General features: G+C 40.3%; 1 protein-coding gene across 5 annotated transcripts; it reads left to right on the top strand.

Moving 5' to 3' along the window:
• Positions 1 to 37: 37 nt before the first annotated feature.
• LOC135493130 (large neutral amino acids transporter small subunit 1-like) lies at positions 38 to 20,964 on the top strand. Of its 5 annotated transcripts, none has more exons than XM_064780067.1 (10): positions 38 to 1,905; positions 7,716 to 8,267; positions 8,662 to 8,787; positions 9,007 to 9,106; positions 9,348 to 9,516; positions 10,194 to 10,297; positions 10,680 to 10,776; positions 13,468 to 13,617; positions 17,170 to 17,347; positions 17,717 to 20,964. In XM_064780067.1, exons 2-10 carry the CDS (start codon positions 7,796 to 7,798, stop codon positions 17,782 to 17,784), a joined length of 1,464 nt encoding a protein of 487 aa, XP_064636137.1. In that variant the 5' UTR covers positions 38 to 1,905; positions 7,716 to 7,795; the 3' UTR covers positions 17,785 to 20,964. The 5 variants fall into 5 exon arrangements, with proteins under 5 accessions (XP_064636137.1, XP_064636140.1, XP_064636139.1 ...); XM_064780070.1 differs by lacking the exons at positions 38 to 1,905; positions 10,680 to 10,776 and adding exons at positions 6,943 to 7,058; positions 11,450 to 11,546; XM_064780069.1 differs by lacking the exons at positions 38 to 1,905; positions 10,680 to 10,776; positions 13,468 to 13,617 and adding exons at positions 6,943 to 7,058; positions 11,450 to 11,546; positions 12,973 to 13,122.
• Positions 20,965 to 25,682: the final 4,718 nt, after the last annotated feature.

The raw sequence follows: 25,682 nt of genomic DNA, 5'->3' as shown, positions 1-25,682 counted from the left end.
GTATGTTTCAAAGTAGACTTCTTTTGGAGTCGCATCATCTCAACAAAATAGACAAAGTTATCAGCTTTTAATAGCATTTAGAAACAAATCTATTTTTTAAAAGAGTAGATAAAGTTGTTGATTTTGTTTCAGAAATACTCGTAGTTGTTAGTGCAATGAGCTCTCAGTGTAGTTGTTGTTTTTGCTGATGTTTTGTGAATGTGGAAACCCTCCTCACAAAATGCATTACATTTGTAAAGAAATCTAGTCATGTTTTCCTATTTTGTGATAAATGTTCTCTAGCACTTAGCAGCTGTATTGGTTATATTCTGTAGATTTACTCTGTTGCATTTAAAGTGTGTTGTGAGTTTTCCGATATCTTAGTTGAATTCATAATCACTTGCTTTTAGTAGAGTTGAATTACTGTTGCATTTGAGGCCACTGGTACTCTCAATGTTGAATATATTTAGAAGTCTATTTGTTGCCTTTATGGAGGTTTATTTATTCCATCTAAAGGTATGTTTGTTGCATTTAAAAGTTTATGTTTGTTGCATTTTGTGGTCAGCTATAATATTCTAATGTTCAAGGAATTAAGAAATGATCGTTAAGTCTAAGCAGAGCGCAAAATTCCATGGTCACACTATTTACATGTTAGCTCAGTTTTGAGGAAGTCTCAAGAGGTGTGTGAAAACAGTTCCATTTACAGTGGATCTCTCTTAGCGAACACCTCTCTATTAAGGACACTCTATTAAGGACACTAGTTTTGGACCAACATTGGTTGTTTCCATTCAATTTGACCTCTCGAGGGTGTCCTTGATATAGAGGTTCTGCTGTATGTGTAACTTCTTTTTAGAACCTTCTCATTTAGCCACGCCCAATTGTTTCTTCTCAAAGAGAGCCCAAAGGAAATGTCAGTTACAGTACATGTTCATATATATCATTGGTTATTTATAGACTCCTTCTTCTGTCCTTTTGACAATATCAACCAAGTATTTCAGTCACACAGTGAGTGCCATAGTAGTGGTTTTCCATTACTCATCCTATTTAATTATTGCGTACTACTGACCTTTTCATCCAGAGTGAAAAGAGCAGGTCTGGATAATGTCAAACAGAATTATTAACGACCTTCAATATTGTTTGAAAAGTATTTCAATTAGTTCAACATCTTTAATTTTTTTTCAAATGGCAGAAGTCACTGTATAATGAACCTTTGTTGCAGGATGCAGTATCGGAAATATTACAACTACGTTATATTTATTGTGCCTTCTTAAAACTAATGTTGACAACCCCTAGTGCCTTGTTTTTCGGTTTGCTTCAATAGAATGCCTTATATTCTGTGTTATTTACCTTTTGTGTCTTAATATATCTTACCACACCTCGTAGAACTCTCCTGTTTTGAGACAGGAATTTCTTTAGGGTGGGAGTGTGTTCTCTTCATAACAAAGACCTCCCATCCTTGATATTTTGCATTCACATCGAGAAAGTGTTCTAATTGCTCCACAATTTTAAGTTCTAGCCATAATGGTGGTACCTATGGCCAACCCTTTGACAGGAGGAACAAGACCTTTAAACATAGCATGTAATTGAAACAGACTACATTATTCATTGTGAACTCCATACGAACCACAAACGTCCCTCACTTCATCCCGTTTATCAGACAATTTATTGTACCAGGACAGCTCAATCATTGTTATGAAACAAAAAAGACCAATTTTATGCACGATATAGTCGACAGCTTTCATTTTTGAATACAATGGCATTTAGTGCACCACGTGATGTGTTGGTTGTCAGGAGTATGAGATCAGTGTATATTTATTACCTCTCATCGTTAGTGCAGCTGGTCAGTTTGCTTGGGGTGGGCTGATAGTTGGTGCTGCAGTAACGCTAGAGAACACTTTTCTGTGAGAAAACTTGGACATTATTGAGGTAGGCGAATTTAGTAATTTATTATCTCCTACTTTCATTTCATGATCAGATGGAATCAGTTAACCAAAATTGTACTTGCTAAATGAAATTTTTGTGCAAGATTCAAATATAAATCCTTGCCAATTTCTTCAAATGGCATCAGGTGGTACATTTATTGTGTAAATATTGATATTGTTAATTCTGTTAACAATTGTAAGTTGTATGATATGATGTATTGTTTGGTGCTAATTATGAGTGCAATAATGTATGATTTTGTTAAAAAGTGACATAGATGTAATATAAAGTTTGATGGCTCGAACAAAACCATTTACCATGCCACAAATTTAACTTATTTGATAATTGTGACTCGCTCTACCAAAACTAGGCGCTTGTCGCATCTGAACTTGACAGGTTGATATGGACTTGTTCTTCATTTCCCTATTGTTGACCTTTTGTGAAATCTATTACAAACTGATTTGGTCACATTCAACAAAAGGTCTACAATAGGGAAATGAACAACAAGTCCGTATCAACCTGTCAAGTTCAGATGCGACAAGCGCCTAGTTTTGGTAGAGCGGGTCACAATTTTGGACAGGAAATGAGATGTCTCTTTGCAAAGACTTGATAAAAGATTTTGCATTTATGAATTCCACCTTTTTTCGACTGTGTGTATTGCGACAAATTTTGCATTCAGCAGGGGAGTTTCCAATCATAGCTGTTGAAAGATAGATTGCTGATGAAAGGATTCATACCACTGATGAGATTGTAGAAAAAGGCCAGATTTTATGAATGTCAAACTGACCTTATAAGTCCACAGATAGATAGATTATTTGTCATAGTTGTTCAATGAGTATTGAAATCAGTGTTGTTTACATTATATCTATCACAGTTTGACGTTACACACAAAATGCTTTCTGAAGTTACTGGATGAAATATTTGAACATTTTCTGTCCTGAGTTATTTCTACTCGTTACTCTACTAGCACATATTTCGTTGTCTTTTTAATTAAACAATTTGCTCCAGATATTCTGATGGTGAAGATGAAAGAGGTGTTGGAGAAGTTTAGATTTTCATCTGAAAAGGTTATTTTTTTGTCTTGTTGACAACATCAAGTCAAGAGAATTGTATTCTATCACCGTGTTAAGGCATACAACAATCAAGTCCGTTTTATTGCAATTTTGACAACAGGCAGTGGTATATACATCGTCAGAATGCCACTTCTCATTCTCAGATCAAAATATGAACCACTCTATTTGCTAATCACTTGTTATTAAAACCCTAGCAAGTTTGACATCTGTGGATTCATGCCTATTTATGTAGTATTGTAAAAGTTTGCCTCCAATAATTTATGGAAAAACTGAGCTAGAATTTATAGATACCAGTATAAAGTATGAAACATTTTCAGTTTTACCCATCAACTGAATGATTTTGTGTTGGCAGCTATGTTGTACATCTATACTACATCTATATTACTTCTTATTTCTTTACTTTCCTACTTAATCTATTTTTGTACTTGTTCTTCTACTTATTGATTAGTGTAGTTGAGTTAGTTAATTACAACTATATATAAAAACAACTCCAGAAACCCCAAATATTGACTTACAAATATTTCTCTTCTAGCCATCTCCTAGATCAAATTAATGCCAATAAAAATTATTGAAAGTTTCATTCAACCAGTATAAATTATAGGTGCCTTTGTATCATTTGTGATGGAGAAAATAAACTGTTTTGAGTAGTTTTGGGCAGTTTTTGTGTGTTAGTCGATGGACATCAAGACAATGACATACATTTCATGTAGGAGTCCTTTCACTCCACCAAAGCAGAACGAAATGAGTGATGGACAACCGCTTCTTTGAACCAACATTTCTGCCGTAGACTTGTGGAATTTCCCTTAGAGAATTTCGACCCGAGTTCTTTGGTCAATCCGTAATGTGATAGTCAAAAGAAAGTTACTTCTACTTCCCAATTGTTCTGTCCCTGTTACACCTTTAGTCTGTCTGGCATTTTTCTGACAATTTGGGACTTCAGCCAACACCTTCTGTGTCAGACATGAGCTGGTCATATGGGCATCCTCTCCAGAAAAAGAATGGAAGTCATGCTGTGAAGCCATCAAAATGGAAATTCTCTATACATTCTAAGCTGGGGTTTGAATATCATGAATACCATACTCATCAGGCATATAACCAGTGAACTCCCAAGGAGATGCTGCCCTTCCAACTCCATGTGCAATTGTTCACCTTGAAAACACTTATCAATAGTTCACCACAGGCAAAATGTCTCCAATTGGTAAGTTTTGGTGCACAAGAGAAAAGATGCACAGATTCTATCAATGAATCCGTATTTGATTGTCCTTGGTATGACAGACCACATTCAGGAAATCATTTGGATGCAGACTCATCTTTTGTTTGCGTCAATAAATTGGAAATAGTAATTCCATCATCACTTGATTGCATGCATTACCCTCTATTGTCCCCAATGTGGTACCACTTGGTTTGATGGATTAATTGCTGAATTGGACAAATCCACAAAGATGAGGGTAATTAGTGATTTCAGATTGGCCCTTAATGAGATATTTTAATGAGAAAAATTATGCATTTTGCCAAATAATAAATATTTATGAACAGATATGTAGAGACGATCATACGCCCAGATTGGTAATGAGTTGCATCCTGTTGGATTTGACAGTCACTGTGCAAATTACTCAGTGGAACCTCCCTTCGCACCACCTCTCTATCGAGACAACCCTCCCAATTTAGGACACTAATTTTGAACTGAAATAAGTTGTTTCCATTCAATTTGACCTCTCTAAGCAGGACACCTCTCTATTAAGGACAGCACTTGTCAGTCCTAAGGGTGTCCTTGATAGAGAGGCTCTACTGTATTTGCTGATCCTGGACAACTATAAAGTAGGTTCTTAATTCGATATGACATTGAACTCTAACAATCTCAAGCCCTGGTGATCATGGGCTTTTTGACCCAGACACCAACTTTAAACCGGACTATAGGCCCTGGTCAATATTGATATACATTGTGCAAGGGGAGGAGCATGCAACTGACTTTATTCAAGGATGATTGTATGTGGACACTGTGATAGGCCTATGTCACAAAATGTATGGTGGGTCATTACGAAAATAAAGAATAAGTAACAAGTTGCTAGGCGGAGTAAATAGTCTTGGTGGCAGAGGCTATTATCCCAGCATCCTGACTCGCCTGCTCTAATAGTTCCTTTAAATCTTATTGACCAAAACATGGTGGTCAAGTGGTAAAAAATGACTGATATACCTAATGGGCCGACTTCTTTGATACCAAACTTTGACCCAGACGCTTATATTATTTCCGACATTGGTATTGACAGTATTTGAAGGTGTTGGCCCTGGTCATTTCATACAGGGCCTATGATCGAATAAGGTAGGTGCTTTGATGCCTTTGGGGCCACATGGTGGGAATATCGCCCCGGGATCATTCATTGCTGTGTTGACTGCAAATGAGATGAGTCGCACCCCGAACCACCTGATTACGCGTCTGCGGATGTGTTGCTTTTTTACCGATGACTTGCATGAACAAAAGACTGACACCACTGTTTTATGAGTGTTAAGGAAAGATATGATGCCGTTCTGAAGAACCATCGGGGGTTTTACTCTTAATTCTGATGCAAGAACTTGTTTCCATGACGACCCATTGATCACTTTCACATTTTGCACATTCTGCTTGTATAGTTGTTGGTCCAAGATCGAATTGAGACGGTTAGCCAGGAGCGCATGGAAAAAAATGGGCACGTAAATGGAAAAGGAGGAGCTCACTCGCGTTCACTCTCACGGTGGGCGAAGTGGAAGTCAGAGAGCATATGACTTGTGATCAGAAGGTCGTCGGTTCGATGCTCGATCAGTGCCACTTGGTACTTTCAGAGTCCTGAATATGAATTGAATAAATTCATATTTAAGGACTCTGGTACTTTCAACTGGTTTGAAATGGCACTAGCATATGTCAGGGCTGGTTTCTGCAGAAAGACCTGGCCAAGTTACAGACTTCAATATATTGAATGAATCGCTTTCTCCCGTCTCCTCTCTGTTACACTCCGGGCGCAGTGGACCGGCCTCGTCGAGATCCAAGTATAGGGCCTACATGCTTCCCGAAATTGGTGGCTTGCATTGGAACTAACTTTTCCCCCTTGTCCGTCATTAAAGGCATTCAAGTGTGTTGGTCAACCATGACTATCTCCTTTGTCCCTCCACCATAAGGCCTAGTTTCCCCTTATTACATCACTATTTCGGACACTCAGCGCCCCATTTCTGGAAAGGTGTACAGGATGACGCAATGTACTGGCCCGGGATTTTAATCTCAGCCAGTACAAACATCTTACAGGCCTGTGACTTTTCAATGGTGACTTTTCATCTTTGTTGAATATAGCGCTAAAAAAGCGCGCAGTAGGTTTTGGGCGGGGAGGACACCATTTTTTTTCTGCCCCCCCCCCCCCCCGCAAAATATGCATTTCAAACATTTGTTGTGATACCGGATTAAAGTCCTAGGATAGAATGACGGGGGCTGATTCTTTGAACAAATGACGGTCATGGCATAATCTGTCAGAATACATTTGGACCGGACACTTTTCCAGGGGGATATTTCTACTTCCACATCGGTTGCATCGGCGCATTTTTCGTTTTATACTATGTGTCAATCAATTAAAAGTTTCATTCATAAATTTGGAAGATAAGCTTCCAGGCAGCGCCTATTTAAAAATTTAGTGAAAACTGCCTCCGTAGTTTACCTGGAAACGAGGCCAGGAATAATTGCTCCGCCCACAAGAATTTTACGCGGGACGGTAACATGCACTAATCGATCACTTCTCACTATATTCAATTGGCTTATAGTGTTATTAATTGGATTACGTCGTGCATCAGATTAATCAAAACATACTAATACACTTTTTTCTTGATTAATAGTTGAAGTAACGTAAGAAAACTTGTCGTTAATTGTGATTATTTGTAACTGATCGATTAGCTTGGTCTATCTTTTTCGCGCATGCCACGAGTGATTTCGTCATCACATAGACAACGTACAGTGTTTACGAGTTGAGTTCTTACACATTGCATCATCAGTGTTTGGTTCAAAGAACGCTGTGTGCATGGTTGCTTGCTTGACTTTTGTTAATCTAATTAATTAAGGATCGGTCACAGGTATAACAGGAACTTTGTATCTATTGTCTAACTTTATTGGTTCAATACGCAGGGTTTATTCCGATTCCCAAAAAAGTCTGTAGGCCTACCCACGTGTGCACCACCTGCATCCACTGTGCATTCACGTAGATGTATGTAGGCCTACAGTTTCCTGTACAAAACAATGTATGTCTGTAAGTGTACTGTAAGTGCAGATGCTGTGGTCTGGAGGGAGCCAGCTGTGGTCCTGTGGTATTTTTTTCTCAGTTTTTGTGAAAGGGTTTCGACCACGCTTGCTTAAATCTTCTAGTGACAGTACTTGCAGTCAGTCTGCAGTGACCGAGTCAGTGAGTGTACTGTCTGTCAGTACAGTAACAGTGTGACGACTGTCTGTGTCTGCATGTGGTGTGTGTGAGTGTGTGCGCGCCGCTTGGTGGGTGCCTGGTGCGGTGCCGATGGTTTGGTGTAAACTGTTTTGTTAGTGTTGTTTCTCATCGATAGTTGACATTGTACCAGTATGAAGTGGTCGTTCAAAAGAAGATGTGACCACAGGGTTTGTTTTGTTGGTAGTTTGATGATGTGGCTCTCTGTCTTGAGGGCTTCCTTCGACTAACTCCCCAAAGAACTTTGTTGCTAAACAAAGGAAATCGAACTAATTATCTGTCTTTTTCATTTCAGATTTCCCAAAGTTAATGCAGAGCTGAAATAGTCGTGGCACATCTATAAATTTCATAAATAAGGGATAAACATTTGATAAAATGGGTCTTTGTAAAAGGAAATCATCTCCTCCAGTGGAAATCACACGAGCGGACGATGGTAAAATTCGTCTTAAACGAGAAATAGGACTCATTCATGGTGTCAGTATCATTATTGGCGTCATCGTTGGATCTGGTATCTTTGTATCGCCAGTTGGAGTACTTTCACATGTCCATAGTGTAGGGCTATCCATGGTTTTATGGACAGTTTGTGGTGTGTTCAGCGCTTTAGGAGCAATCTGCTATGCTGAACTTGGCACAACTATCCCACGATCGGGTGGAGAATACATTTACATTTTAGAAGCCTTTGGTGGATTACCGGCATTCATGTGCCTGTGGATTAATTTCATCTGTATAGGTGCTGTGGCAAATGCGGCAAACTCTCTCATCTTTGCAACGTATATCCTGAAGCCATTGTTTCCAGAGTGTGATCCCCCTGAGATTGCATTACAGCTTGTTGCCACAGTTTCGATCAGTAAGTATACTCCTCTCAATCATTTTGTCGGGCAAAACATGACTGTTAGAACAATCCAACTATTGAAACTTAGTAGGCCTGAGTCAGGTGGAGAATTTCCACGGATATCTGAAAACACAAAAGGACAGCTGAAAACCAAGAACTTTTCCGAAAGAAGGCTTATTAGTATAACACTGTACTGTCGGTACAAAAAAAGCACCCGAGTGCAAATTTGAAAACATCATGAGATCCAACAACTCGCATTGAATGCATATTCAGCTGTAGCAATCGAACAACGATAGACAACTTATTGCTGTTGCCGAACATCGCATTATTCGACCAATTCCTGCCCCTGATTTCCCACTTTTCACAGGAATGAGCGATCTTAAACAAATTATGCTTGTCTTTTTTTCAGCCTTTCTGACGGCCATCAACTGTTTCAATGTCAAATGGGCTGCCAAGATGGCCATTGTCTTCACTGTGGCCAAACTTGCCGCGCTAGCTCTTGTCATAGTCGTGGGATTCATTTATATGGGAAAAGGTAAGCAATACTGTTATTGTGACCAACCCCATGGTTTCATCATTCACTCATACTCATAGCTTTCCTGATTAGTTGACTTTCAGATAAATTGTCCATGTATTTTACCAAGCAGTTAACTCCAAAGGTTCTGCTTTTGCTATGAGAAGTCATGTCATACTCTGGCGCAGTGAAAAGTAGAGTTGAACTGCCAACCAATGTGAGAGTGAATTTCTATTGCAGGACGTACCCAGTATCTGACCAACACTTTCGAGGGCAGCAACTATTCAGTCGGACCATTTGCCTTGGCGTTTTATTCTGGATTTTGGGCGTATGCTGGTTGGTAAGTGATTTGATTTGGAGCAGGATAAGTCTAAAATTTGAAGCGTTGCTGATTGTAAAGTGTGATTAGTACAAGTTCCAATATTTTGCTCTTTGGGTTGCTATTGGGCCAGTCAAAGATACAAAGAAGTCAGTCGAAAAAGAAATCTAGAAGTGTTCATTCTGTGGTCAAAAGCAGTTCAAACCGAATTTAGTTCATATCATGCATGATACATTCTCACCTCATTCATATTTCATTGTAGGAATTACTTGAACTTCCTCATTGATGAACTCCAAAATCCCAAGAGGAATCTGCCTCTGGCTATTATCATATCCCTTGGGACGGTAACCGTCACCTATCTCCTGGCGAACGTCTGCTACCTGACCGTGCTCTCTCCAGCAGAAATGTTAGAATCTAGTGCCGTAGCTGTGGTATGTATCAAAACTAAAAAAACGCCTTCTCACTGACTTTGTGAAGTCTTAAAGCTGGTCCCAGTGACGTCCCCAAAATCTAAGAAAAGTCCACTTATAACTTAGTAGTAGACATCCATGATCTAGTACAACAGGCATGTCTGAGGTTACGTTTACAATCAACTTGTCTAAAGTTACATAGACTGAACATCAGTTAAGCTTGGAAACTGTTAAAATAGTTCTTGCAATGCAGTTGGTGAATAATTAATTACAGCAGGGAATCCGCAGTTAGGTTTTCAATACATCTGAGGCAAAGGCCCAGCAGTGGCAGCATAAAGCCTAATGTTGGCATGTTGCCATGTATTATACTGCAGCATGCATAATGTGAGCCAATACTGAAAATGGCTGGTGCCAATTTATAATAAAAAACATTGATCTGTCCATGTACAGAAACAATCTAACTGTACTTATTGGCTGTTCAAGGAAGAACAATGATAGACCATGTGTGATAGGGGCACCTGGTACACAGGTTTCAGAATTGAATTGTTGAAATGGAGCAAGCTAGAGAGAAGACTTTGTATTTGCTTATCCCTAAAAAGACTAGAGATGTCACGTATTTAAGCTTTAGGGCCTGAAAAGTCCCCAAAAGTGTTCAAAGTTTCTGTAATTGATAAGGCATAATCTGGTTTATCTTTCAGTTATTTGCTGACCGAACGTTGGGCGTGATGGCGTGGATCATGCCTGTATTTGTGGCGTGTTCCGTGTTCGGAACAATGAACAGTGAGATGTTGTCCATGTCCAGGTAAAATATTGTGAAAATAGGAAAATGGTAGAAACCTGAATGATATAGCATAGAGTGACTATGCAACATGCACCGATATTATAGTGAACTACACCTGGGGTTATTTTGGACCTATGATGTAAAACATGTTTTCTGGCCACCTGTGTTGTGATTTGGGGTGCACTTCATGCAGATGTTGCACGTATTACAGATTGAATGTGAACGCATTGACCCTGTTTGGATATGGCTTGGCTGCTACGTATAGGAAATACTGTACAGGCAGGGCTTTGGCCCCTAATCAGCGTTTCTTCTAGAAAGAATGACGGACATGCTGAATTTGATCATGTCGACATGGTAAAAATTGCCTTGTGACTAGCATACTTGAAAGTCTGCTAAATTTCAGGGTATTTCATACCGGAGCGATAGAAGGTCATCTCCCAAGCATCATGGCGATGATCAACTACAAATGGTTGACTCCAGCACCCGCTGTGATAGTCTTGGTAAGGTTGTGTTTTATTGCGCAATCCTGTCAATGCTTCTAGTGGTCCATTGGCTCTCCATGAAGTATGTTTGCATTGAATCTTGCAATTGTTCTACCCCACCTCTCAAAACTTGCAAATTGAAACAAACTTGAAATGAAATCTTTTTGTTTGTCTATTCAATGAATGCCCCCGCTCTGCTCATACTTTGTGGACAGTTCGTTTGCTTAAAAGAGAGCCATGTTGTATCCAAGATATCAACATATTCACCTGCTTATATCAGAAACAATCGCCTTGACCCCAAGTCTTTGACGTCTCTACACTCCCTATGTGGAATGGAACTTTAAGATGGTGCAAAACACTGAGAGTTGGGATTGGGTACATATCAAAGTTAGGTGGATGTGTGTTTTATCATTGGACATGAATTTTGCTCTTTTTTGGTGAACCCTGGTGCTTGAGGTAGGGCTAGAGATGCTATCATCCAGGTACTGGGTACTTTTTACGAACTCGTGTGTCAGGTCAGTGTCAATCAAGACCATTTCTTGAATAAAATTGAAAAGTTTTTAGAAATTATTCAAATTGTCTCCATTCCTATCGAGAATCTTCGTACCTGGATGCTTGCCACTAGCACTATGCTCCTGTAGCGATGCTGATTTTTAAAATGTTCTTTCTAATGTTCAATCCTTGTTTTCAGGGTGTTTTACTGCGGGGCAAAAGAGGGCCATTTGCCAAGCATTATGGCTATGATCAACTATAAATGGTTGACACCGGCTCCGTCAGTCATAGTTTTGGTAAGACACATGGAATTCGGGAGTTTACAAAATCCTGTAAAGTGAGAGGAAGCTTGTTTAAGATTGAAAGAAAATGCCTGCTTTCTTGACCTGTCAGAATGTTCCTTTCACCGCTGATGTCACTTTCTTCTCAGACATAAACATGTCCAAAAAAAAACGGTGTTTTGAGTAGGACAGTGATCTTCTCATCCGAAGTGTGGATTCTGACAAGCCCTGTGTTGTGCAATTTTCTTTCAGAATAAATTTAGTACCGTCACAAAGTGGATTATACACTCAATAATTCTGTTTTAAAATATAGAATCAACATCTTATTCATAGACAAATCTCAGATCGATGAAACCACTTTTTGGTGAATTTGTGGCAAAGAATGTCAAAAATCTAAATTGCGGTAAAAGGAATGTCGCTTGACTGCTTCTTGAAGCTCATTGCAACGTTGTGTCACTTAAACGATTGAACCAAATTCAGGAAAAGAATTTGTATCAAAAAATTTTGATCAGGGATTGGTCTGTCTACTCTTTCCGCTATCTTTATGTTAATCTTCTAAGTTCTAGATGATATCAATGAAATCTTCTGTTGTGTTACATTTAGTTGGTTTTTTTCTAGCAATTGAATGAGTGTTCCTTTTGACGTCGCTTGTGACAAACTCTATCTTGCATTGTATTTCAGTAAATGTACATGTCATCTTTTTTCAGTAAACATGATATGTTCATTATATGAAGATGCAAAAACTGCTATTCTAAAAAAGTTAATGGCCTAGTCAATGAATCTTCCTCCTATATAGAACAGCTGGCCAACTGTCACTATCAATCATCATTCTCGACATACATGTACATGTATTGGACATATTGGATATAAACATTGATTATACTATTAATATGTTAGCGAATTATTGTAAATGTGAGTACACTTTTGTAATGCAGGTGCATCGACTTCCTATATGCCCTATATAGTGAACGCTGAATGAAAATGGCAAATTGAGCAACATGTGTCTGGTTTTGCTGTGACAGCTCACACATTGGCTTTGCTGACACGTGACACAGGTCACACATTGGCTTTGCTGACACATGTGACAGGTCACACATTGGCTTTGCTCACACATGTGACAGCCACAATCATATCATACCTTTTGACACAAGTTTTTTAGCCCTGGCTTTTATTGTTCTGATTGTCAAGTTCATGTGGCCCCAAAAAATACTCTTTTTTTTGTGCGACACTTGTCCTTTCCTGTGATGCGATGTGATGATGCAACATTAGTATGCACAAGTCCATTCAAATGTCCTTTAGCATACTTTCTCCCTAACTCCCCCCCCCCACAGTTACCACATTTTATTGGAAACCTACATCCTAAAACTTACCATAGACCCCCCCCCCCCCCCATCCCTCCCACCAGCTAATGCAAGTCTCTTTAAATTCTCCGCTATTGCAGATGTTTATGACCCTTATCTTCCAATACTGTGGAGACATCTTTTACCTGATTGAGCTGTCTGGATTTGCATTTGCCGTCGTCATGTGTGCTGCGTTGGGTGTCCTTATCTTCCTCCGAATCACAAAGCCACATATGAGTCGTCCAATTAGGGTAATGCTATGATCTTCGCTATGTTTTATATGTCGGTGCTGGCTGCTAATTTACCTTTCTATTTTAAGATTTCAGAGAGTCGTCAACTGCATTTTTGCTTGCTGCTTTTTTATCGCAGGTAAGTATGTCATGGTGACTTTGTTGGGTTTCAGTGTTGGTCATTTGGGGAGGAATTGTTATCACCATTGTTTCTTGTGAAACGTCCCTCCCAAAATTGCCAACGGTAAACGCAAAAGTCATCATAACAAGGTATTCACAGGTCAGCATGGAAATGCGAAGATCCCAGGGCAAGTATGAATGAAACAGAAGAAGCAAGTTCATTTTGATTCTGCTGTGTTCTTTCAGGCGATCTTCACGCTGCTGTTCTTGATCTCGAACGATATCTTCTACCTCATCGAGCTCACCGGATTCTGTTATACCATGCTCATATGCGCCGCCATCGGTTGCTTGTTGTATCTGCGGTGGAAACGACCCGACATGGTCCGCCCGATAAAGGTAGACTCGTTTGATGGCTGTACTCAACCGGACCCCTAGCAGGCCTTGGAATCTTGAATTCTGAAGTGCTGGTTATTGGAGCTTATAGAATATTAACAAAATAGCTGCTCAAACTTAAACAAGGTGCTAGAATTTGACTAAACAATAATATTGCTACCAAACAACTTTTAAAGGTGAAAAGGGGAAACCAGGTGGTATAAAGTGTAGCTTTCGTTACTTTATATCATCTCTTTGCTTTTGAAAAATAACACTTGAAATGCTAATTACCGTATTTTGCTGCGTATAAGGCGCAGCTTTTTGACCCAAGAAAGCCCTAAAATCGGGGGGGTGCGCGTTATACGAAGGTGCGTGTTATCTATGGCCTAGCCCTAGGAAGCCACCGAATGATCACAAGATTTTTTCCATCAACTCATTTCTTTTGACGCCTTATACGCAGCAAAATACGGTAGCTAATTTTGTGAGGGCCTAAAATTCTGAAAGTGTTCGTACATTTTTAGAATAGCTAAAAATATGTTTGGGAAATTGATGTGGCGAGGGTCAGTTGATATGTTGTGTGTGGATATGAAAAATGTGTGGGGTGGTTAGCATGCCCTTTAAAGGTCTAGCTAGGGGTCTCCCATGGTTTGTTTCCTCACGAGTGCTTACTGTTAACCACTGCTAGTGAATATCGTGGCATTGTTGTATTGGTCTGCATCCCCTGGCTAATAGGTCACTTGATTCATTTCTTCCTCTGATTTGTTTGAACTCCTCCAAAAAAACTGAAACTATAGAATCAGTGTGTTCTGTTTCGCTGTACCTCATTCAGGGCCATATTTCTAATCCCCTAATAGGACCCAAATCTGCATGAGAAACACGTTTTACGGGGATGTTCACATCTTTTAACTGTCGATATCTGACTCTCCTTGGATTCAGTTGAAATCTTATTTGAATCTGAGAAACTTGACCTACATCTCAGAGACGCCCAATTCAAAGTTAGGAAGAACATTTGAAATATGACTTCGAATGTAATTGGGTTGTGTCCCAAATTCAAATACAAACTCACCAGTTACAATACATGAAAATATGAGATTGGTTGAAGTTAAAAATGCAGATTGAGCCCAGGGCTTTCAAATATCAAAGGCGATAAGGAAGCATATTATATCAAGCCTTCCAAATCAATGATTCTGAGCTGTATACTTGAAGGTATTCAACCGAAAGGACTTGTATTGAATTGAATGCAAGTTAGCCCAGCTTTATTTAAAGTTCAGCTCTTGAGTCCACGTACTTGCACAAGTGGTGAGATAACTAGGGTACATGAATTTGTGCTTTGTATTTGCTGACCCATTAACACTGTTAGGTTCTTAATGTGCAGCATCGTGTTTAATAATTAGTGCATTTGATCACCTTGAATTATTATTTGATCGTGATCTCAGATTCTGCCTTGGAGGCAGACAGGCTTTTAGTTTACTAACTGTGCACACCTTACTTGCAGTGAAAGGCTATGGAGATTTACCATTGTCTGTGCGAGTGCGAGTCTGACTGAATGAATTATCATATCTACTAATGCTAGAAATTCGCGTTTTACAAATGCTACTTTTTTGTTAGATTTGTATCTGCATGTTGTTACTTCGTCTTTATTTTATTTCAAAGTATCTGGCTTGTTCAGTCCTAATATGTGAAAGTGCTGGTAATATCTTTTCTGTCTAAGGGTTAAACTTGATAGGATTCTGGTCTATGGCTGTTTTCGATAGAATCTTTTCAATTATGACTGGCACCAGTGGTATCTGATACCATCTCATTATCTGCCAAGTGCAGTATTATGCACAACTTGAAAGTTAGTGCTGTCAATGTTCAAGTCACCTTTAAAGTTGCGTGGGACTCAATGAGGAACCGGCGCGATTTATCCGCTGCGTGGCGCTGCAATCGATCATACCAAAACTCTCCATTTCCAATGCATTATCATGTTATTTCTGAGCCCGAAAACGATCGCTTATTTACGACCGATTTCGGCGACGTTTGCATCTTCCTGTTTTAAATCTATTGAGCTATCAGTTTCTTAAGATAATTTTGCGGAAAATATGCGCGATGCCAGTTATTGGGCACGTTTTCTGTTGTTGAAATCCTGTGCAAAAATGTACGCAATGGTTTCCCGTGATTGACCTCATGCGACGTCAACAGACCAGAAAATGACGTCATGGCGTCAGAAGGTACGATCGATTGTGGCGCTGCCACTGGCATTTATCTTAACGCCGGTTCCTCATTGCCTGCTATTGTCTTCTAACATTGTAAATGAGGGTGCTAGAAGTGCAACATTCATATTATGAATGGTGGGTGTGAAAATAACTCTAATAAGAATTACATATTATATGGGATATTATGATCAATTATAACACCCTAGATTAAGATTATACAATTCCCTGACCCTAAATGTACTTAAGTATTAGTAAAACATAACTCTATCTGTAGCAGTGATTCGGCCAGTGGTTGACAGAGCTGTCACCAGAGGTCATCTTGGTTGACTCTTCCTGAGATAAGAGCAATCGCAGATCTATTAGATGGTAATAATTAGTAGGTCTTCAGTTCTTTGAAAATGAATGTAGTCTTGGTTTCTCAAGTGTCTTCCTTCATTGTGTCATTTCTCTGTTTCCTCGCAAGATTGATTGTTAGAGTATTGTTTTGAGTGTAACACTTTTTAACCATTTGAACCACGATGTTGACTTCTTGTAACTGTAATCCATGCCTTTGCCTTGTTTATAGCTGTAACAAAGATTTATTTCAGCTTTACGTGGCCTAGCCTTAATCTGTACCGGTTTGACTGCCTTGTGATTCTTGGCAAATTTTTCTGCTATTCCTACCCATATCTTTTTTTCAGCTTTTTTGCATTTTAAAGATCTACTGTGATCTACTTGTTGGCATGATAATGCAGGTCTGACTTCAGTTGTCACTTGACACCTTCAGCGCCGAACCACGTAGATCTACGTGGCCCAAATCCCCCTCTTTGAGCTGGTTATCGAAGTCTCATGGACTTCATTGAAGAACTACGCCATCGCCATCTTCAGGGCAAGGTAGGAACTGAAAGGACCAAACGGTCTTCAGTTGCTACCGTGCCCTGAAGATGGCGATGGCGTAGGTCAGAACTTTGACTTCACGAAAGAACTACGCCATAGCCATCTTTAGGGCAAGGTTGGAATTGAAAGGACCTTTTGTCTTTTCTGTTCCTGCCGTGCCTTGAAGATGGCGATGGCGTAGTTCGTTCATGAAGTCCATAAGACTCCGATAACCAGCTCAAAGAGGAGGGGGGATTTGGGCCACGTAGATCTACTTGGTTCGGCGCTGAAGGTGTTAATAGAATCAAATAAGATGATGATTTGATGTAAATATATGAATTGAATCTGTTCAAAGTGCTTTATAAGTATTGTTTTACCGCTCAAATAGAAAAGGGGTACGTTGGACATGGGGCTCAGTTGAAAGTCAATGTAAAAAAGAAATCCTACAATAAATTCATTTGTCAGATTATGACACAACTTTACCAAACTTTTTCTTGTGACTAATGTGGCGCCCTCTGTATTTCAGTTGCCACTGGCAATCCCGATCTTCCTGTTTTTTTGGACCCTGTTCATTGTGTTCCTGACGATCTACCAACAACCGATGGAGAGTTTGATTGGCATCGGTATATTCCTGTCCGGTATACCGGTCTATCTACTTGGAGTCACCTGGTCTAAGAAACCCAAGGCTTTCACTAACCTCACAGGTAAGTTCTGATTGACGCTGGTATTCTTGTCCGGTATACCAGTGTATCTACTTGGAGTCACCTGGTTTAAGAAACCTGAGACTTTGGCTAACCTCACAAATTTACCGATAATCATCGAAATATATATGGCCGCATGAAAGAAAATATTATTGAAATAACTGATGAAGTGTTGTCAATGTCAGAACGCCAAATAAAAATACACTAAATTTGCAATTTCATGAAACCGCAAAACAAAAAGGCTGAAAATATTTCCGGGTTAGCAGTATGCATGATTTCCCTGGATGATGTGTTCCAAGTTAATTTTGAGAATTTTTTCTCTGAATGTTTTGTGCAAATGATGTGAGTGAAATAAAGTCTTTCTGATTTCAGATAAAGTGACAATAGTGTTCCAGAAGATCTTCATGGTCGTCTACCCAGACAAGGAAATTGTCGATTAATAAGGCGGCCATCTGACGACATATCGGCCTTCGCTGATTTCATCCCATCCTTCATCCTTCGAGAACCCTTATTTATCAATTCTGGATGCAATTCTCTGCATTTGAAGTGTAGCACCGTAGCTCCTTGATAAGAAATAAGAACACTTCACATTTCATGTGAATCATTGTGGTGTTTTGTCAATTGCTACATTTGTTTGTAAATTTTGTCATCATTTACAGTTTAATGAGTATGTGTAACCTTAAAGGAAATTACTAGGTCTGCTCCATTTACTTTAAGAATCTCGAAGAGTACTATGAGACTCGCTCCACATTTCTGTGTCAGCTGTACCACCACAACCCTCCCCGTTGAATATTGTTTTATGAATAACTGCGAGGGCCTGATAGCCCCGTCTATATGTACTCTGGCCTCAATATGTAAAGATTTTGACTGTTGTATTGTATTGCGTGTTTTACAAGGGTTAAAATGTTCTTCCATCTAACTTCTACATGTGAATCATTTACGTGCAGATTTTGTCTTATGTTTCTCGAGTATTTTCATCAGCATTGTCATGGTCATTCTTGAGCATTTGTGGTGCTGCTTGCTCAAGGCTTGTGTGTTGTTTGGAGCTCTTGAAAACAATTGTGTCATTCATTCATCCATTGATATTTTGCCAAATTGTGGTATGCCATCGTTGTCTGATGGGTGTACCAATTATGGGGGCAGAGTATTGTGTCTTGATACCGACAAAATTGCTTTTTGCAAATCGGGATGGGCAATTTTTCATAGTGGGATGTCAGGACTGGTATGTTACTTTCCTTCCTGACCATAAAAGAAAAATAAATTGTCATTAGTTCTTAAATGTTGCTATTGCTGGTATAAAATGAAGTTTGATCTGAGTGGTAGATGTTTGTAGGGTTGATATGCTTAAGTAGTGGTTTAAACGTAGACTTTCGTGGCGTGCTGTGCGCAAGAAGAAGCTGACAGTGTATGGATACCCAACCTGTTGGCTCAGTTTTGCTTTATGACGAATTGAACTAGGATGAAATCTATCAAAAGGACCTAGAACAATTTTAGTGGGGTCCTCAGGATGAGAGATTATTTTGATTTGTCAAATCTTTCAACATATTCCTGGTGGCCTTGCTAGTTTTCGTTTTGGGCTCTTGATGAAAAAATGTCAATGCAATTTTGTAACAGTAAATATTTGTTGTAGGACTGTTGGGTATATCGGGATTTGTCCAGCTTTTGAATGCGTTAGTGCAAAAATTTTTCTTGCTTGCATTAAGCTGTATGTCCTTGGAATTTGCACCTTGCCAGAGCTAGATTATTGAAATGTGAAGCTGCAAGTGAATTTGAAAATTAGGTCAAACCAAATTGAGTAAAACTGAAATAATTCATTTGTTGATACAGAATGTTTCTGATATATAACCTAACCTGGTTTGTTAGGGTATTTGGTGATTGATGTACATCTTATAATTGCTTGGCGTGAGAAGTTTTGCTTTGTATATAATTGTAGATAGGCATGTTGTTACTCATCATTAATCTGCTGGGCTTTCCAACATCTCCTGGCATGCAAATCAGCTCATTGCTGAAGGTCTCCTGTTCAGAGATAATGCCATGAAAATTTGGTGTCCCTGCAACAGCCTGGCGGGTTCATCTTGCTACCCCAACGGGCTGCTTTCAGTACCGGCAGTTGGAAAGCCCAGAATCTGCCGTTGTATTTCTTTTTTGTTTGACTATATCTTACCCAGCATCGTATTTCTGTCTTGCACATGAAAACAAAATGACTTCAGGTGAAATAAAAAGTCGTACTAAAATACAGAAATGCAATTTACAGTAATTGACAATTATTTGCAACTGAATCGGATGCTGGAGAGCAATGGCTTTATTAAACCAACCCCCTTCAATTTCATTATGGACTTGCTCTCCAATTTTTTGGGAGTAGTCCATATTGTTAATTGAGGGGGTGCCGTGGTTATGGGGAGAGTTTATTAAATTTTTAGCCTAGTCAATATTGCTAGCTTGGTGATGAGCATTGACAGTTAGATTGCTATTGCTATCTTTGACCTCTATATATTGTGGCATTTAAAAATGTAATGAGGGCCATGTTTTTGAAAGCATAATTTTATCTTTCAGTTTATATCATGATTTAAATGGCTGTTTTACCCATAACGTAACAATCCTTATGAGCTATGCAATGACTTTCATCATGAAATAGAATATTAAGAATGGATTTAAAAAGTAAAAAAGAGTAAAACATCATTTGAATTACCAAGAGTTTGTTGTATGGTTTTGAGTAAGAAAGTTAAGCCTCCTGTTCTAATCAAATAACGTAGTGATTATTTGCTCAACTAGATATCTGCAATCTAAAATCTGCCTCGATCAAAAGCAAAATGTCTCGGGATGTTTATACCTGGCACTGGTGAAAGTTAGATGTGTCCTATATATTGGATGTGATTCTAAGAAGTGCTGACCCGGCCTTATTTCGAGACACCCCTCCTTTGAATAGTCTATATGTAGGTGAATATCTGTTGTGGTGGTCGTATGGAGGTAGTTTTCTTGTTCCTTTCCATGATGCAAACTCATCAGAACTTTACACAGCGCAATATCAATCTTCATCAGAGGCTGTTGTAAAACTCTGTTTTTTATCTTCAAGTTGTGAGGGGAAACTTAACTTTACTAGAAGTTTCTCCAATTCATTAACAGAGCAATTTCACAGTCTGGTCCATGAACAGAGAGGTTGCACACCGTCCCAACTCCCACTGCCACACTAAATTTAACCAAACTGGGAGTGTGAGAAAACCCCATTGTGTTCGTCCCACAAGTGCACACTTTAAAAGGTAATCACCTCGGAGTGGGGTGGGAGTCGGGACGAAGCACAACCTCTGTAATAAGATCTCAAATAGTTTTTTCTGTCTAGTAAGCTGCAGTGAGTGGTAGTCTTGACTCTTCCAAAAACTTTTCAGTGGTGAACTACTTGAATAAATGAAAGAAAAATGAATAGTTATGCCCGTTTCATCCAAGGTTATTGAAAAATAAACCATACAAAGCAAAATGAGAGCTGTTGGTTCATGGTAAAATATTTTTAACACTATGATACGAGTTCTTGGAAGGGGTTTGTATTTGTTTTCCATTGCAGCAGGCATTTTCCTTGTGTGTTTGCCAGTAAATAATATTCCAATAAACTATAACCCTTTATGTTACTTATGACTTGAAATATCGAGAGGCAGACTATATTGAAAACAACTGGTGCCAGGATGACCCGGGAGTGGCGGCCAGGTGGTGTGGTCATGATTTGCCAATTCTAGTATTTATTCTTCTTCGTAGTAGACTCAAATGCAGTCAATTTGGTTCAATCCTGATTGTCTTTCCGTACCAGGTACAGGATGAGGTCTGTCCACTACGACCGGAGTATACCTCTTGGGAATGGATGAAACCTATTCCGCTGCAACCAGAGTGTAATGCAAATCCCTGGCTGGAGTACTGGTATTGCAAAATAACCCCATTGAATAGCGCCGAACCAACTGTCATCAGTTGTAAGAAGAGCTTGGCTGATATCACATGTCTCCCTGTAGAGACCCATCCTGACTCTCATGTGTTTGGGTCACCACCAGCGATCTCAAAACACTGCAGGTCAAGATGGTAGAGACTATGTCACAACCAATCTGATGACAGTATAACTGCCACAACGTCCACGATCTGAATAGTAGTTACCAGTCAGCTTCACTCGTCCGAGACACTGTCACAACCAAGCTGATGACAGTAACTTACAATTCTGATTTTACACACGACCGCGAATCCATGATATTTTTCGTTAGGCCCTTGTGCCTGTAGTTGTATTATATTAGAAGACACTACCAAGAACGTTGAACCTGTCTTCACAAGCATGGTGAGTTGATAGCTCAGAGTGATCGGTGACACTTTACAAAAGAGAGACATATCAGGAGTGGTATACCGACCAAAGAGACAGGATTTAAGATGCGATTTGAAGACCGAGATGCTGGCACATTCTCTCGCACTGCGTGGAAGTTGATTCCAGAGACTTGGGGCTGCAGTGGAGAAGGCTCGGTCGCCAAACGTTATCAACCTACTCCTTGGTCGCACCAACAGTAGGCCAGCAGATGAGGAACGGAGACTGCTTCTACAGTGACGCAGTCTCGCGGCAGAAGATGGAACTGAAATCTTCGTCCAAAATCGGTATAGGCGACAGTGGCGCTATCTCGCGGCAGAAGCGAAATCTTCGTCCAAACTTTTCAGTTCCATTTCCTACCGCTAAATGGCAGCACTATCGCATACACCACTCATGGATCCCCTCCCATCACCCACTTGTCCCTCTGGGTAGTCCTGTCCACCGCAGGATCATTATTGGCACATTGGACATGCGTACATAACGGGTCCATTCCAGTCAATAGTCTCATCTGTATAATGGGTAGCTGATATTAACTTAAAGGGCCAAGCTGGACATGTGAAATCTGTCTTTCGTACAAAATAGGCTTTCATCAGGACCAAGACTTTAAAACAGGATAATGGAAAAAATATTGAACTGCAAATATAAAACAATGTTCTAGAACGGGCTGTAACCATTGTCTTCCCTGAAACCAAAAATCGTTACAAGAATGATATAAGCACTTAGTGTAGTGGCAAGCTTGGGCGTTATCCTGATATGGCCAATACCACGCCCAACTTGCCCATTTAACTGAAGTCATCGATAGCGGTTCGCTCCTATCTCACAGGACATGGAAACTGTTTATGTTTGTGCGAGTGATATAACCATCCCTCAACCCAAGCATGCAGTTCAAAGACCATTAATATACATGTACAATGAGAACTATTGTGTCACCCAGCCGACATTAATGGCGCACGTAATCATTTCTTTCACTTGGCGTGTGCAAGGGTTGATGAGGTATTTGTCCAAGAATCAGTCGGAAAGACATGCCCCTATCTAATGGAGCGCGCAGTGGCCTGGTGGTTAGGTCGGACGATTACGAGGTTATTTTTAGCTCAAAGTCGCGAGTTCGAACCCCGTACGCGGTTTTCAATCAAATTTATTTCACCGATCAACATATTGTTTCAAAATAAGGGTTGAACATAGGCTCCACTATTTTGACTGAAACTTGAAAATCTAAAGCAATCAGTAACTCTTGGACATTTACACATCTGTTCTCTGTTTTGAAAAAGTTGGACCATATATACATGTAGAATCGTACCAAGTGTGACGCAGGTAATTTACTTGTCTTCAATTGTCTTCCGGGGTTGATTGTACCTCTGCGCTGTGGGTGTGTCCCGGCCAGAGTGGAAACTGTTGTGTTCATCCCGTGTTGATGAAGTAAAAGTAGAGTGAATAAAACGACTAGAGAAAGTGGTGAGAATTTACAACATTCTCGGAGTTATTTAATCGATTGTGACGAGAGCTAGCCGGACAAGACGTCGTATGTCACAGTGGCGCCCCACTTTCTCTTGTCGTTTTATTCACTCTACTTTTACAAACTGTCTCTTCATCAACACGGGATGAACACAACAGGTTCCACTCTGGCCGGGACGCGAGGTTTTTTTTACAGGTAGGTTCGTACCATTGTGTACATTGACAGCCAATCAGAGCTCAGTAACTTCGCCTGACGTCATCGAGTAAGAAACGCACGTGTTGTTCGTCGGTAAACAAGATCAGCGATGCACACTCAAATGATGCGAGTTCGAATCTCGGAAGGACCCAAAATATGATGCACTTTTGCATAATTATGCACTTTTGCATGATTATGCACAGAATGTACACAATGGTACCTGTAAAAAAAAACTCGCGGCCGGGACACACCCACGGCGCAGAGGTACAATCAACCCCCGAAGACAATTGAAGACAAGTAAATTACCTGCGTCACACAAGCAGCTCCAAATGTTTCCGAAGTGGGGAGAGGGTTTGGACAGTCAGAACAATACAGATTTGGCCTTGGCAACTCCACCGTCTTTCTAAATCGGTAAGAGAGATGAGAAAACCACAACCAGACCAAGTTGTCTTGGCTATACAGTGATTGAGGTGAGACAAAATGGTGAGAGGGTCGTAAAACACAGCAGCCACAATGGAACAACCAACCAGGAGAGCTGTTGAGGCCAATTCGACTTGGTTGTGACTCTCTTACCGTTTCGCTGTAGCTGCCTGGTCCGATTCGGCCTGGTTACATGGCTGCCTCATATCTCTCAACGTGTTGAAAAGACGGTCAAGCTGCTTGGCCCGATTTGGACAGGTCGGGTCTTTTTCACATTTCTCTCACCGTTTTGGCAAGACAGCAGAATAGCAATTTCACCTCCGTTTTGTTCTGGTTGTGGCTCTCTCAGCTCTCTCTAGACGTTGGCAACACGGTGGAGCTCCCAATGCCGATTCGGCGTGGTTGTGACTGTCTCGTTCTCTCTCGGAGTGTTGGCAAGACAGTGGAATAGACTGGTCTCATTCGGTCTGGTTGTGATATTTTCGTCTCAATAACCATGTCCCTTTCGGTCTGTCTGTAGGCTGTAATCTGTATCTCATATCTCATATCTCTAAGCTTAGCAATTTTGGGAGACTATGTGGAGGTCATGTCCTATTATTGTTGACGTTTGGGAAGCCAGGTTCCATTGGGTCTAGCTGATGCTGTCTCATCTATCACACAGTTTTTGCAAGATGTTGTTGAAGGAAATGACAGGCTTAGATTGGTCTGTTCCTTCCTAATCCTGTCCTTTTTGAATAATCAGTGTGGGGACATGTCTACAAGCAAGATGTGTCTATAGTCATAAGCTCCTACAAGTTTTTGACTCTTGCCAAGTGGGATTATCAACAAGTGATAAACTCAACCAATACCATGACCTTCTTTATGCAATATACATGTATGTCCGCACTCAGGTAGGATTATGTGTGAGGATACATCACTTGGAGAAAGTCACCGTCTTGAAGTGGCTGATCAGTGTGGGAACATCACTTGGAGACAGTCACAATCTTGAAGGAGTTCATCAGTGTAGGGACATCTCGCTTGGAGACAGTCACAATCTTGAAGGGGTTTATCAGTGTGCAAGAGGCGATCTCGCTTGGAGACGGTCGCAATCTTGAAGGAGATTTTCAGGGTGGACATAACTCGCTGGGGACAGTCTGAATCTTGGAGGAGTTCATCAGTATTGGGACATCTCGCTTGGAGACAGTCACATTCTTGAAGGTTTCATCAGTGTGTATGAGGAGATCTCGCTAGGAGACAGTCACAATCTGGAAGGGGTTTATCAGTGTGCAAGAGGAGATCTCACTGGGAGACAGTCGCAATCTTGAAGGAGATTTTCAGGGTGGGCATAACTCGCTGGGGACAGTCTGAATCTTGGAGGAGTTCATCAGTATGGGGCCATCTCGCTTGGAGACAGTCACATTCTTGAAGGTTTCATCAGTGTGTATGAGGAGATCTCGCTAGGAGACAGTCACAATCTGGAAGGGGTTTATCAGTGTGCAAGTGGAAATCTCACTGGGAGACGGTCACAATCTTGAAGGAGATTTTCAGGGTGGGCATAACTCGCTGGGAACAGTCTGAATCTTGGAGGAGTTCATCAGTATGGGGCCATCTCGCTTGGAGACAGTCACATTCTTGAAGGTTTCATCAGTGTGTATGAGGAGATCTCGCTAGGAGACAGTCACAATCTGGAAGGGGTTTATCAGTGTGCAAGAGGAGATCTCACTAGGAGACGGTCACAATCTTGAAGGAGATTTTCAGGGTGGGCATAACTCGCTGGGGACAGTCTGAATCTTGGAGGAGTTCATCAGTGTGGACACTTCTCGCTTGGAAGCCAAGCCAATGTGTCTTTTTTGGTGATGAACTTTGTGGATATAGAATCAGTGAAAGTAGGTTTCCAGCACAACCGTTTTTCAAAAAGTGAGAACAGAAAACAAACTAAAATGTAAATGATAAATTATTTTTCC

The sequence above is a fragment of the Lineus longissimus genome, chromosome 9 (genome assembly GCF_910592395.1).
Source record: "Lineus longissimus chromosome 9, tnLinLong1.2, whole genome shotgun sequence".
Lineage (NCBI taxonomy): Eukaryota > Metazoa > Nemertea > Pilidiophora > Heteronemertea > Lineidae > Lineus > Lineus longissimus.
This window is presented reverse-complemented; position numbering and strand designations above follow the sequence as displayed.

Coding starts and splice junctions, on each gene's coding strand:
- LOC135493130 (XM_064780067.1), top strand. CDS start 7,796: ATGGGTCTTTGTAAAAGGAAATCATCTCCTCCAGTGGAAATCACACGA. Junction 10,777..13,467: donor CACCCGCTGTGATAGTCTTG/GTAAGGTTGTGT, acceptor GTGTTCTTTCAG/GCGATCTTCACGCTGCTGTT. Junction 13,618..17,169: donor ACATGGTCCGCCCGATAAAG/GTAGACTCGTTT, acceptor TCTGTATTTCAG/TTGCCACTGGCAATCCCGAT.